This window comes from Nematostella vectensis, chromosome 5, assembly GCF_932526225.1.
Source record: "Nematostella vectensis chromosome 5, jaNemVect1.1, whole genome shotgun sequence".
Classification (NCBI taxonomy): Eukaryota; Metazoa; Cnidaria; class Anthozoa; order Actiniaria; family Edwardsiidae; genus Nematostella; species Nematostella vectensis.
Genome location: NC_064038.1, coordinates 7,023,710 through 7,038,483, shown reverse-complemented (window position 1 = coordinate 7,038,483; position 14,774 = coordinate 7,023,710). Strand labels below are relative to the sequence as shown.

The 14,774-nt window shown below is 41.5% G+C and overlaps 2 protein-coding genes across 3 annotated transcripts; one reads left to right on the top strand and one right to left on the bottom strand.

Moving 5' to 3' along the window:
* Positions 1-69: 69 nt before the first annotated feature.
* LOC5503433 lies at positions 70-6,346 on the top strand. Of its 2 annotated transcripts, none has more exons than XM_048727426.1 (10): positions 70-276; positions 1,009-1,262; positions 1,609-1,751; positions 1,906-1,965; positions 2,137-2,200; positions 2,453-2,586; positions 3,008-3,055; positions 4,321-4,426; positions 5,276-5,320; positions 5,750-6,346. In XM_048727426.1, exons 1-10 carry the CDS (start codon positions 200-202, stop codon positions 5,845-5,847), a joined length of 1,029 nt encoding a protein of 342 aa, XP_048583383.1. In that variant the 5' UTR covers positions 70-199; the 3' UTR covers positions 5,848-6,346. The 2 variants fall into 2 exon arrangements, with proteins under 2 accessions (XP_048583383.1, XP_048583384.1); XM_048727427.1 differs by having other exon boundaries at positions 72-276; positions 1,098-1,262.
* On the bottom strand, positions 6,291-13,632 carry LOC5501189. Its single transcript, XM_032369522.2, has 4 exons — positions 13,379-13,632; positions 8,691-9,031; positions 8,141-8,344; positions 6,291-7,293 (listed from the first exon to the last, which is right to left on the bottom strand). The coding sequence occupies exons 1-4, from the start codon at positions 13,506-13,508 to the stop codon at positions 6,964-6,966; spliced, it is 1,005 nt and encodes a 334-aa protein (XP_032225413.1). The 5' UTR covers positions 13,509-13,632; the 3' UTR covers positions 6,291-6,963.
* Between the last annotated feature and the right edge of the window lie 1,142 nt (positions 13,633-14,774).

The window sequence follows — 14,774 nt, the reverse complement described above, 5'->3', positions numbered from 1 at the left end:
GTTTTATTCTACAAATATGGATGGTGGGCTCCCTGTTGGTTCTCAGCGGTAAAATATCGTGGGCTCTATGACGTAATTTACAAAACGCAGCTCAATGTGAACATGAAGTGGATGATGTAAATACAGGAGAAACCATCGATTTTTCTCGTCTTCGGGCGCTAGACAATGAACTATTTAATTGACGATTAGTATACCAAGTATGGGAAGGTTGAATGAATTTATTAGATCTATATTTGGGTTCCCGAATGATCGCCTGGGACCGAATGATCTTCCGAGGTGAGATTCTATGTAACTTAATGTGTAGTAATTAAGCTTATTATGATGGTATTCAAGTTGCGACTTGCAAGTGACACATTATCCTATTTAAAAAAGTCTATATATGTTGAATAAACTACTTATTAACCGAGAGTGAGGTCATGCCAAAAATATCAAACTGACGCTTTGGCGTATCAAAGGGGGCTTTGATCATTATATATCATTTTTATATCACTTAACGCGGCGAGAGCGGGTGAAGAGGTCCAAAATCTTGAGACTACCGCCTTACGGTGGTGTTACACGGGATAACATGCAACAAAAACATTTTGCGATACATTGTATTGTAGAAAGTTTTTGACAGTGTAACATATCGCGCAACACAACTTTCCACAAATCATTTCACTCGGCAAAATTTTGCATGTTTTTGAACCTGATTCAGAATGACGAATATCTGGAAAGTTATTCTGTGTAACATTTGTTTGGCAACATGTCAGAATGGATACGATACAATGTATCATGAATAGTTTTTGTTGCATGTTATCCTGTGTAACACCACCTTTATGCGGGGGAATTGACAGGTATGCCTCTGAGGCAATACAGCAATGTCATGACAACTAATTAGCCAATCACAGTGTGCATATAGTCATTGCCATACAATAAATCATTGTATCATTCAGGGCATTCAAAACAATATATTAGGTTATTATATTATTCAGGGGTATTCACCATTATATAAATCATTGTATCATTCAGGGATATTTATCATGATTTCCAACAAGAGTTTGGACACAACTTTGGACATGACCATCAAAGTTCTGGACATTTTTTCAATCACCCTCCAGGTGGTGACTGGTTCCCACCCCAAGACCAGCAAATGCCAGACGAGTTCATAATTTTCCAGGGAGGCCCTGAAGATATGCCAGATATGTTTGCAGAGATGGAAGAGATGTTTAATAATTTTTTCCAGGGGTTTGGTCCTAATGGTGGATTAACTCCTCCTGAATTCTGTAAGTACTGAAGTGTACTATACAGCCTTGCAGATCTATGAATGTGCCCCCCTATTTTCAGATATTTGGCCTAAAAATAAAAAGAAATACTGTATAAGGAAATCCATGGAAGAACAATGAATCCAGCTCCCATTTCTTGAAAACCTTGCTTCACCCCCTTTTAATAACTCCTGGATCCACCCCTGTATGTCAATAACGATCAGTGTGGTCAAGGCAATCCTTGCTAATTTAGGATGCATGCAAGTCTGTTCTGGTTAACACAGAAAAAAAATCGCTCATTGTACCTGCCAGCAGGTAATTCATGGACTGCAATTGTACTCATCTGTGATTCCCTTATTGTCTACAGTCTCTGGTCCTGGAATTGGAGGGATGATATCCCCCCCTGGAGATGGACATTCTGGTGAAACAGAGTCAATAACACAGGGGGAGTCACTGAGAGATCGGATGCTTAAACATCCCCAGCAGGGTTCCGGTTCACATGAAAACCAGGTTGGTGGTTGAGAAAATTGGATTTAAGGATTAAAGTCCAGAGTGAATTTGAAAACTTGAAGGTTTGATTGGTGATTGGTGAGTTTGCAACTCATGCATGCTGCCAGTGTTTTGTGAACTAAATTTGTAAATAAATTTTGCCTCTTGCTTTCAGTCACCCAGTCCAAACAAAGAAACAGAAAAACCTCCAGGATCTGGCCTGCCTCACTCATGGGTAAATATAAATGTCAACTGTTTTGTAACATTATTGCTACTAAAGTATTGGCTGTAACCGCTGTTTTGGTACAACTATTACATGTCTCCTTTTGTGTTAAGAAAAATATAACTTTTCATAGATAACAAGGGAATACTTGTGCTAGCAAATATGTGATTGTTATTTTTCAAGTTTGGTGATTTCTGGAATCTACCATTTGGTGGTACCTCACAACCACAAGATAACATTGACAAAGGTAAATCCATCTTTTAGAACCATTTCGAGAATGTCAATCAGTCAATCACTTTTCTAATTGCAAAAAAACTTCCAAATAAACATGAAAGTATCTCTTGCTTGAATTAGTCAATGGCTTACAGTATCAGGCTCCCATGAGACCTTTATTGCAAGACTACATCTACTAATGCCTCAAACTCAGATTCATCATTAGGATAGGTTCTCAAGGATAGGCTTACAGGTATATTATATTCTAAGGTATATTTTTCTTCAGACTTTGACAGTGAACTAGAAAAAGGAGAGCAGACATTGGATGATATACTAAAACCTGGGCACAGACCAAAGCTGCAGAGTCCTTTAAGATCGTTCTCATCATCGTCTAGTATCACTTCTTTCAACTCCAATGGGGTAAGCTTCATTGCAACATCAATACTACCTACGTGGGATGCCTGGGGCATTTTTTAGGCATTGTATGTGGGGCACCATTTCAAAGACAGGAACCCCATGCCAAAGTGAGGGCATCAAATATAAATAAAATTCAAAACCAATTGCTTTTAGTTTTAAAATCCTAATAAATATTGAGAAGGTCCATGCTGGTACCTAGGGACACAAGTATCTGGTATGCCCACATATGTTCAATAAGTCAAATCTAGGGCTGAAAAGTTGGAATCAAACATTTTTTAGCAGAGTTGACACACAGAGCCAGCTGTGATATCTAATTATGCTCTACATTTATTTAGTCAGGGGGGGGGACTGGATTCCACTCCCCTCCTCTAAGTAAACCACTGAATACTGAAAATAATATTTTGTTTGTTTGTTTTTGTTTAAGAAATCAGAAAGCAAGGTCACTCGAAGGGATTCTAGAGGAAATGAGGAGGTAAACTTGACCAGGGAGGTTGAGGAGGAGGTAAACTTGACCAGGGAGGTGTGAGGAGACTTGACCAGGGAGGTGTGAGGAGGTAAACTTGACCAGGGAGGTTGAGGAGGAGGTAAACTTGACCAGGGAGGTGTGAGGAAGTAAACTTGACCAGGGAGGTGTGAGGAGGGGGTAAACTTAACATTGGAGGTGTGAGGAGGTAAACTTGACCAGGGAGGTGTGGAGGGTAAACTTGACCAAGGAGGTGTGAGGAGGTAAACTTGACTAGGTAGGTTTAAGGAGGTAATCTTGACCAGGGAGGTATGAGGAGGTAAACTTGACCAGGGAGGTTAAGGAAGAGGTAAACTTGACCAGGGATATGTGAGGAGATAAACTTGAGCAGGGAGGTGTGAGGAGATAAAATTGACCAGGGAGATGTGAGGAGGTAAACTTGACCAGAGAGGTGTGGGGTGGTAAACTTGACCAGGGAAGTGTGAGGAAAACTTGACCAGGGAGGTGTAGGGTGGTAAACTTGACCAGGGAAGTGTGAGGAGGTAAACTTGACCAGGGAGGTGTGGGTTGGTAAACTTGACCAGGGAAGTGTGAGGAGGAAAACTTGACCAGGGAGGTGTGGGGTGGTAAACTTTACCAGGGAAGTGTGAGTTGGTAAACTTGACCAGGGAGGTGTGGGGTGGTAAACTTGACCAGGGAAGTGTGAGGAGGAAAACTTGACCAGAGTGGAGTGAGAAGATAAACTTGACCAGGGAGGTGTGAGGAGGTAAACTTGACCAGGGAGATGTGAGGAGGTAAACTTGACCAGGGAGGTGTGGGGTGGTAAACTTGACCAGAGAGGTATGAGAAGGTAAACTTGACTAGGGAGGTGTGGGGTGGTGAACTTGACCAGGAAAGTGTGAGGAGGAAAACTTGACCAGAGTGGAGTGAGAAGGTAAACTTGAATAGGGAGGTGTGAGGAGGTAAACTTGACCAGGGAGGTTGAGGAGGAGGTAAACTTGACCAGGGAGGAGTGAGAAGGTAAACATGACCAGGGAGATGTGAGGAGGTAAACTTGATCAGGGAGGGGTGAGAAGAAGGTAAACTAGACCAGGGAGGTGTGAGGAGGTTAACTTGACCAGGGAGGTGTGAGGAGGTAAACTTGACCAAGAGAGAGCCAGGTTTTTACACCTAAATAAGATCCCAAGTTGACCTGACCTGGGTTGTATCCCTGGTCCTCTTTCTTGCAAGGCAAAGCCCATACCACTGAGCTATCACGCAACTCTCTCTTGCAGGTTATAATAACTCGTCAGCTTGGTGACAGAAAGCATATAATCAGACACTTCGTAGATGAGACAGGGTCCAGGCAAATCGAGGAAAACTTTGTGAACATGAACTCAGGTACGGAGTAATTTCCGCAGTTGTTTAGGGGGGCATTTGTTAGACAGGAGGCGTTATTTAGATAGAAGGACTAAAGGGTATGGAAAGATGTACTTTTTCCTAAGTGCGGTTTTTCGTTTTTTTTTGTGTGTGTGTGTGCGATTTTGCAGTAAAGAGTTTTTTTCCCGGTTTTTCGCAAAACTCTGATGCGGTTTTGCGTCTTTTTGCGTTTTTTCATGGCCCCCTCACACTCCCCTCTCCCTGAAAACAAGAGGTTTCGAGTATTAGTACTTCGCATTCTAGAGGATCTATAGTCCAGTCAATCTATGTTTAACCTAAATGTAATTGCAACACAAATAATTTTGGTCTTAAATGACAGAGTAGCATGTCCTTAATTACTTCCCAAAAGTTCTCTTGGGGAACATCTTTAAATTCAACAATAAACAATTTATTTTGTAACTAATCTTGTATTTTAGTCGGCGAGATCGCTCTGCCAATGTGCTCATGAATAACAAAAGAATCCAAGATGGCCGACAAAAGAAATTGTTTATTGTTAAATTTCGAGATGTTTGGAACTTTGGAGAACTTTTGGGATGTTGTTTAGAATATCTTTTCTTATCATTTAACTATAGAATTGTTTGTGTTGCAATTACTTTTATGTTTGGCTATAAATTTTCGTAGATCGACTGGACTACTAGCGCCTTCTTTCTTCCGCTACGCCGAGTCATTTAAGGCGCCCGTAAAGGCTGCTGGATCTCCAAGCATGTAGTCCTTCGTCGCCAGTGCCTTAATTTTTGCTCCGAGCTACATTCAATGATCACCATGTTTGATGTTGCCTTGATTCATGAATATTTTACTTTTCTTTCTTAGACAACTTCCAGGAATTCGAAGATTCTTGGAATAAAGGTCCAACAGGTAGGGTTACCAAGCCAATCCATAGACCATTTTAACGGCTGATATTAAGAACCTAACAACCTAAATAATAACAAAAAAGTGGTTGGCCGACAGTCTTTAAAAAGAAGATTTAATTTTTATGACAATTCAATAAGCAACTGGAGACTAAGAAATTAGGTGGGTGGCGAAAAATTTCGCGCCCTCCGGCTTTTGGCGGCAAAATAACAACAACGCTTAAAAATCAGCGTAAATTTTCTATGTCAGAAAGAGCTTATTTCCTTTGTTCGATTTTTTTTTGTTGCCCTCTGATGTAGAGGCCGCAGAGACTTCGGTGTTTATTTTGGCATGATTTTTTTTACTCAAAAAGTCACATGATTTCTTAGTCGTCGATTTTAACGTTAAACATTGCATCACACACAAAAAAATAATAATTCTGTGTTTTCTCTCCAGTTCAACCTTTCCCACCGTCGCTTCCCGGTCGCGGTGAAGGCTCATCGCATTCCCTCTATGACAGCGTGCTTGAGCGATTCTTCCCCTGGCGAAAGTGATGTCCCTTTTCTAGTGCAAGCCCAAGAACGGCGAAAACCTTGGAACGAATCTCTGGGGCTTATACCTAAAACTTGATCGCTGACCAATAGAAATCTCTTTCCCAGAGCCCACGTATCTGTATCAGCGGCTTGTACCGTGTATCATGCGCTGACACAAAGGTTGATGGGCATTTGGAATTGGTATGCTCGCTGAATGCTTAGTGTTTCGACAGTATGCATCGTACAGACAGGCATCATAGAATATGGATTCAGATTTAAATGCTGTATTTAGATGAGAACCGAGACATATTTAGTATGTCACGTGCTTTGAGTATGTCACGAACTTTAAGTATGTCACTTAAAAATAGGCCAAGCTTTCATTGAATCATTTGTACAAACATTTCAATTCCTTTATAAATGTAATCTCACACCACAACCCCCCCTTTACTAATAGACGTTTGGGAAACAATTATTATAATTTATTTTAAATAAGAAAAAATAATAAACGAACTTTGTGCTTGTTTTTGTCGATGCTGTAAATACTATTGTAGTAGTATTAGGCTTGATTGTCTTTGTGCTGTTGTAAATTTTGACTTTTTGTTGTTGTTGTTGCTGTTTATATTACTATTGTCGTCGGTTTTCATTGTTTGCTTATGCCATTGAAGATGCTGCTGCTGCATTAATCGATACTTTTCAGCCACTTTCAATATTGTTTTTAAGTTTTTTTTTCCTTCTGTCATACATTTATTTGTAGAGAGACCGCGACCAAGATCACTGTTCTCAGAAAGGAGGCTCGCCTAAAGGATTAATTTAGGGAGAAAACATATATTGTTGAGTGTCAACGAAGCATAAGCTAAGTCTCTCTCCAGGCGACGAGATCACAATCTTTCACCATCAGTTTATTCTCTAAGGCTAAGTTCCAATTTGTATTATCCATGAGCCGTATTCAATGCAAATGAATCGAGTCGATTGTTTTATCTTCATTTGTATGCATTTGCATTTAATACGGCTGATGGATAATACGACGTTTAAACTGAGCCTCCCATCACTTCATTCTCTAAGATTCTCCCCCCACCACCCCAACCCCCACAATCACATCCTTTTATAAGATTCTTTGTTCTACCATCAACACATTCTCTAAGACGTAAAGGTGAAATTTTTCAGGAAGGCAAATCTCTTCAAAGTCGAAAGAGTCCGTCGTATCTGAGTGTCCGTCCACACTACACTATACCTCGTCCTGGAAGGCCTTTTGTAGACAATCTTTGCACAGTCATCCAAGTATTTCTTACTGCAGGTCAGGTTTAGAAAGCTGCAGACGCGACGTAGTGTTTCCCGTGGTTTGCTGATAAGGTCTGTGCTTTGGATCTCATGGAGGTTGTGTTTGTACTTGCGGATGAGGATTTGGTTCCGCGCCACCAGGTCGAAATAGCGCACAATCTCGCGCTCCAAGGCGGATGTGTCATTTAACTACATGGAAAGAAAAGTGGGTCAGTACGCAGCTCTTACAAGCTTCAATTTGATTGGGCAAATGAACAGTATCCGCACCTCGACACAAAGAACGAGAAGAGTAGAGACAAAAGAACTCCTTTGTATAGCAAAAAAAAATAGGAGACAAAGCAGCTGCTTACTCACTCAGAAAAGTCAGATATAAGCCTCCTTCGCAGGCAACTCCGCATTGTAAAGAAAAGGAAGAAAAGAACGGGTTACCTGTAGGATTAATTGCAGAGGAGGAGAACTAAGGAGAATACGAGGGAATGGTGCTTTTCGCTCCCTTTTCTCCTCTTCCGTTTTTTTTCTTTTTGACACAGGGAACCCAAATTATTTTACTCTTTTTTGTTTATTCTGCTCTGCTTTTATCTGCTCTTTGAGATGCCCGCGGGGGAGGCTGAGTTCGATACATCCTGAAGCACATAAAATGTTCACTTGCGACAAGACGACATCTACTCATTTCCATGGACCTTAAGGGCGCAGGTATTTGCCTATCAAGCCAGGGGTGTGAAGTCAATGAAAACGAAATCGAAAGCTGGCGATTTCAATAAAAAACAACAGTTGTTCTCTCAAATAATTGATAATTACGGTTCGCGTTGCTTCTTAGGTGAGGCCTTTGAGGTTTCCGTCATATTCCAAAGCGCACCGCAGAAGCATTTCTTTTGCTACATTAGTTGGATAATGAGGGTCATGTCAATGAGACAGTACGCCCTAAAACTGTCAAGGTGGTCACGGTAGCGCGCGTCGCATGGTAATTGGCTTACTTCACAAAACTGTGAAGGTGGCCACGGTAGCGCGCGTCGTACTGTAATGGTATTCTACGTACCTTTTTGGACTGATTCTTTTTGACGGCGTAACGCAGTTTCTTGGACCTCAGTAGCATGGTGGCGATGTTATCGAACGGATTTCTGACCACGTGGAGAAACTTGAATTCGACTCCTACCGTCTTCATGATCTGGTCCATGACGTCAGCCTGCTTTTGTTTTGTCAGCTGTTTCGTCAATTTCCCGCCCTTCTTGGCGCCAATCACCTTAATGTATTTAAAGTAACACGTGAGCTTACCGTCATCAATTCATGACGTGCGATGTTTGGACGAGGTTGCCCTTCTCATATAGAACACACTTTTTCTGACCCCTTCCCAGTAACGCGGGGCCGTATGGCAAATCGTGTGCTATTTGTTGATAGGCGTTCTTTGCGTCCTGACCGGGTTCCCTGTGATGGTAGGAGTCTGGTGAGCTAGGTAAGTTGGACCCAGGCTCCACTTTTCTCACAGTCTATCTACAAGCACAGGAAACCCGGCGTAAATATGTAAGGGATTAGGTAATCGACGCAGACTTTGCATCCCACTCTAGGACACTGGAAACCCACTCACTCACCTTCAGACTCCCTTTAAACTTTCCTTGAAACTGCCCTTTCACGGAATAATTAAACATGTGTTTCACGGAGGAACGCAGCCCTGTCTTAGCTTCCGTTCGGGAATTCTTGTACAACTGGTCAAACAGGAAATACTTGTTTCTCTGTTCATCGTTCCAGGCGAGCCAGTTCCCGATAATGTCGAACTCGTTAGCGATGATAGCATGAGGATGCGCGTCAATCAAAGAGCTGACAAGGGTGTGGCCACTACGGGGATAGCCAATGAAAACCACGAACGTATTCACGTGATCATACACCTTAGCGATCGAACTGCCAAATATGGACTTTCTAGCCTGGATCAACGCTGAAGAGAGATAAAAAATATTTAACTATGGATTTCTCTCTAGACTTGCCATTTTAGCTGAGCACTTCTTAACCAGGGATGACAAACTTTGCGGGAAAAGTTAAAACCTAAGATAAGCGCAAGCTGGTTTTTTTTTTAACGGCATTGTCACAAGTTTACTTCCGGTCTATTACGTAACAATTTCCGATTATTTTTAACGAAAAAACGCGAAACATAATTCAAAATTGTAAAAGTCGTATGTCTATTGGAAGTTTCTTTGGGTTTGTGACTGATAATTTAGAGCAGATGGCCTGTTAAATATCGCGGATTCTAATAAGATTCTATTGTCTCTTGCCGGATGAAGTTTCCGTTTGCTCTCTGAATGTAACCTGGTGACAATGCGGCTTTAAAGAAGTATTCAAGTTTGTACGTGTACCACGGATTATTCAACAGTCCACCGTTAGGGGAGATATGCTTTCATGAGCAAAGTCGACATGAAGGTGCGTTGTTTCGCGTGGCATACGATGTTCATGGACAGAGAAGATATAAGCAGCTGAGACATTCCCTCACCAAAGACTTTCGATATCCTCCGTAACAAGAGGCGGGAAGGTCCACGCGTTTGTTGATAATACGCAACCTAGACCCCCCCCCCCTCCCAGGGGGGCCAAAAGGCCCTTTCAAGGGCACTTTTTCCTGTATTTCAATTAATGTTTTATATATTTACTGTATTTTTGGCTGCTAGAAGGGGGGGGCTCCCCTGGCTACGCCTCTGCCCCCATCCTACCAGGCATTCCATATCCTCCGTTACCAGAGACATATGTCATGTATCCATGTATCATATATCATGTATTTGGTAAACCTGTGCAAGGACGCGACCATTTAAATAAAAGGGAAGCAATAGCACATGCTCCTTAAATTTTTTCGCTTGGTTGGTTTTCCCTAAATTCTTTCGAAGAGATTCACCCGTTCCACAGACCTAAGGATTCTATCTTTTTGAAAAATTGTGAAATGAAGAGTATAATTTAAAAAAAAGTCCTGAGAAAATATGATTTTAGGAATATTGATAGAAGCTACCTTCTGAAAGCAGCATTGACGAGAGCATCGCGTATCTTGACTGTGGTTTGGACAATTAGACATCTTGGCGGGAGGGAGGGAAAGATTTCAGTCTGTTCTGATGATAAGTAGGTATGAGTCATGATACGATGCATACTTAAACACGAGCCGATGAATTATTGATGCCAACTAAAGCGAGCCGATTAATTATTGATGTCGTCCAGAGTTACGCGATTGGGTGCCCGTTTGAACATGCAATACGAATGTCAAGTATGGGCTCACGTGCAATTACAAAGTGCAACGTTGAACGATGCTAAAATAAGCTCGAAGTAGAAATTCTGTGTTTCATAGTTCTATATTAAAAAAAAAGACTTTATATTTAATGTTCCACTTCAACAAAGGTCTGACCGCAAAACCACAGCAAAAATATAACTTTACTATGCGGAAACCTCAGAGAGAATTAGTGAACATTAGCGCATAAATGATGAACATTTCAATCAAACCGCCCGTTTGGTGTAAAATAACGTCCGAATCAAATAACAGATCGGTTGTGTTTAACAGTCAGAATTGTATATAAAAAATGTCCTAGTCAGGTGTATTAAGGCTGACCTGAGACTTGGTGGGGATTATACGCTGACAAAATCTGTTTTTGCTAATATCTCCCAAACAGAAACAGCTATGATCACCAAACTTGGCAGCTACAACATTGATGTCAGTCCGAAGACTATTTTATTGTATGTTGCCATGGCAACCAATTTAAGGAGGTTTAAGACTCAATTTACTATTTTTGCATTCAAGCAAAAATGGGGATTACACAACGACAATAGAAAAAGCCTTAAATGGTATAATTATGATCGCCATGAAATTCCCCACATCATGCTGTCTTTTAATCGTGTCCAGCGTCACGTGACCGAGAACCGTTGCCATGGAAACATAGTTTTGTTTGTATTTCAGCTAATGCTGTAGGTGGACAGCCTTAAAAGACAGCACGAAAAGAAGACTACTATAGGGATTGAAAATATGCATTTAAATTTGAAATCCACTATGTTTCTGTATTCCCCCATTTTCCATTGAATGTAGAAAGCGAAAAATTACGCTCGAGCCACCTTAAATCGGTTGCCATAGTAACAAAATTTATCAAAATGTTGAGATCCATGTGAATAAAGTGCTTGCCAATTTTGGTTTCATTAGCACCTTGTGTCCCCGAGATATTGATGAAAATGTGTTTTTCAACGTATAAGCCTGTAAGTCATACCTTCGAGGTATTTTGGTGAAATTTGAGTTCGAAAGCGACAAAGAAAGAGATGCACAAGAGAGTACCAAAGGCATCATCCTGGGCCCACTTTTACCGATAGTCTTCTTTACACGAGGAGCGATGCACGGCTTAACTCGCTAGAGTACCAAAGGCATCACCCTGGGCCCACTTTTACCGATAGTCTTCTTTACACGAGCAGCGATGCACGGCTTAACTCGCTAGAGTACCAAAGGCATCACCCTGGGCCCACTTTTACCGATAGTCTTCTTTACACGAGGAGCGATGCACGGCTTAACTCGCTAGAGTACCAAAGGCATCACCCTGGGCCCACTTTTACCGATAGTCTTCTTTACACGAGGAGCGATGCACGGCTTAACTCGCTAGAGTACCTAAGGCATCACCCTGGGCCCACTTTTACCGATAGTCTTCTTTACACGAGGAGCGATGCACGGCTTAACTCGCTAGCTTTCCCAATCAACTCCTCTTATAACCGAGTGCACAAACCGGAAGTGAACTTATGGTTCCGAGAATTTTCCCAACGTTTTATGGACAAAAAGTGAGTCTTGCATTAAACGATGGAATAACTTCTTGTACAGCTACAGCCCAAGCAAACGAGCTCAAAAAGATATTCATTATACTGTGTTTTGGAGAGCTTTTACAACGTAATAAATTCCAGTGCCGTAGCAGGCCTCCAAATACTGGGGGGCCACAATATAGAAACATGAAGAAAGATATCGAGGGACACAGCCACGCCCCTAATGGTCATTTCCTTATAATTTTTTTAACAATATTGGGGGGGGGGGGGGGGGGGGTTGAGGGGGAGCACGTACCCCCAGTGCCCCACCCCCTTCTATGGCCCTGCATTCTTTCTGAGAGGGCCGCTGGGGAGGGTGCGACCGGCTTATCAACCAATGAGAGTTCGCGTAGATATACAATAAGGTTCCTTGGTCTACGGCGTGTTGTTGCTTAGTGCAGGACAAAGTAATTTATTAAATAGTAGGGGTGAGTACATATCTGAGGCCTGTGTCTTATATTGGTAAATCATTTGTTGCTCTCAATTTCCCCAATTATATTATACCTATTTACTGTAGGTTATATATTTAGCCAGCCCTTTGTACCCCCAACAACGAACACACAACACACACACAAATCTAGAGACATCTAATCCAAACTCTAACATTCAAGACTAAGTAAATAACTTCAGGCGCGTACACATGGGGTTGCGTAGCGTGCGCGGCCAAAAAGTGGGTTATTTCTTATTAAGGAATTTTCGAATACTATGCTTTTTCCATATGATGCCCATAACTGCACACCAACCCCAACCCCCCCCCCCCCCCCCCCCCCCCAACACCACCACCCACCCTCCCCTCAGCCAATCCTGGGTACGATCCTGAACTTCTTTATAATAGTGGCGATCAAAGAAACCCCTTTTTTATACAAAATGCGTATCTATATCTGAAATTTTAGCGTTAGCAGCTTCAGCAAAGAACAGGAAATGGTGACACGGTGTAGAGTTACCGCAATCCAGCAATATGGCCGACCTTTGGACGTGAAAGCACGCGAATACAGCAAATTACGAAGTAATTTTTCTCGTGCTATACAATAACGTCGGCTAAAGCTAAATGCTTCTAGATCCAACTAACCTGACTACAGAATGGTAAACGAAACCTTGAGCAAGTGCGTTGAATCTGTTTCATCTTCCATAAAAATCGCAATATTTTTGGAAGTGAACTGAAAGACGAATTCGGGTTGCTTTATTGGGCTTGCAAATAACCTCTCTTTGGTATTTATAATCAACAGGAACGCTTGCCATAAGAAGTACTGGTATAAGATTTGTTTGAGTACAGAACAAATGTTTGTGCTCGCTAATTAGAGCTAATTTCTCGCACAAACGAATTTTCTGTCAGGAGTATGATTACTTGTTCTTGCGGTCAAGCATCTAATGGACATACAAAAAAACACTTTGTCCTCTCAGATAAAAACGCTATTCCTTTTACCAAACATACAGTACGCTAGAATTGTTTTTTGACTGAAAATGGCAGATGCCGTAATGGCCTTACCTTTGGATTTGGGGGATTTCGATTTTTGTGTGTAGTTGATTTTTCGCACAGTCCCTGTTTCGTGCCATAACATGAGACCAGTCAATATAACAACAGCCAAGGCACACATGTAACAAAGTCTTCGAACCATCTCGCGGTAAGTTAACGAGGCTATTACAAACACTAGGAGGTTTTAAGGGTTCCTTTTCACAACGCTGCCATGTAGTGTGGATGCTCGCTTTGTCAGTAGGTCACGCACGACAAACAGTATCAGATTTCAGTGAACACAGGAAAACCACCACCTAAATGGATAATGGAAGAACGTTGTACGCAATCAGCATTAAAGTCGAGTCTTATAACCCGTGCTATTCGAGAGAACTTTAAAAAAAATTCGACACAACGAAGAAGGTTGTTTTTATATACTCCGTCATAAAAGGTTTGTCAGCGCAAACGGTGAATATTATATGTAAAAAATGGTGGCAATTAAACTCAAGGGAAATCAGAACCATATATTAAATAAATCTAATGGATAGTTGTATGTTTTATTTATATTTTCCATGGTCGTAGATCTGCCATTTGTCAATCGCCGCTTGCGGTTCCCACTGACAAGTCACGTGGGAGGGGGGACTCTCCCCCCCCCCCCCTTATTTAGGGTAAAAACCATTACGATCAACTGTTATCCCTTAGCGTTGAAGGATTTTTCCAATTCTGCTAGGGGTGTGTGAGGATTAGAATGGAGAACCAAAACAGAGTATTCCTTAGGTTTAAAATTTACTTTGACAACACCCAATTTGCTATTTCTTAGGGGTAAGAATTTCTGTTGACCACACCCAATTGCTAAGTGCTATCCCCTAGTGTCATAATTGATTTTCTGGACGATCATCCGGTCTGTTTTTATCGGAGTCCTCCTCCCTAACTCAGGGACAAAGTTATTTTTTTAAATAGGCAATCCAATACCTGCCTTCCGCAGGTTAAAATAAATATTATAAAAATGGCTATAGCAGGGATGAAACGGGGCGAGTGAAGCCTCCACGGTTCAATAGTACCGGCGCGAGCTGTAAGAGTGGCCATCTAAGTGTGAACTCCCTAATTTTAGAGTCTCAGTTACTAACCTTTTTATGGGTATAAATTCAGTGTTAATTCAGTAATACTTAGTTTTATAAAAGTGTTAGGTGTAGAACGATTTATAGTTTCTCCTACGATCCACCTTTCCTAAGCCTAACCGCTTCCCCCCCCCCCCCCCACACACACACACACAACGCACACCTACAAACAAACTTTTCTGAGCGATGTGTACATAATGTACCTAATTATGTTAATTATCTAGAAAAACAAATAATAGCTATACTAGCGTGTGCGCATTTGCTACTGGACTAAAAACAGTTTGGATACTATTTTGAATGCCTCGTTCGAGAAA

Bases quoted from the DNA above. Each gene is read 5' to 3' on its own strand.
- LOC5503433 (XM_048727426.1), top strand. From the start codon at position 200: ATGGGAAGGTTGAATGAATTTATTAGATCTATATTTGGGTTCCCGAAT. The intron at 1,752-1,905 runs GTTGGTGGTTGA...TCTTGCTTTCAG, and splicing joins CCGGTTCACATGAAAACCAG to TCACCCAGTCCAAACAAAGA. The intron at 3,056-4,320 runs GTAAACTTGACC...TCTCTCTTGCAG, and splicing joins ATTCTAGAGGAAATGAGGAG to GTTATAATAACTCGTCAGCT.
- LOC5501189 (XM_032369522.2), bottom strand. From the start codon at position 13,508: ATGGTTCGAAGACTTTGTTACATGTGTGCCTTGGCTGTTGTTATATTG. The intron at 8,345-8,690 runs GTGAGTGAGTGG...AAATACATTAAG, and splicing joins AGTTTAAAGGGAGTCTGAAG to GTGATTGGCGCCAAGAAGGG. The intron at 7,294-8,140 runs GTACGTAGAATA...CTTTCCATGTAG, and splicing joins AAAAGAATCAGTCCAAAAAG to TTAAATGACACATCCGCCTT.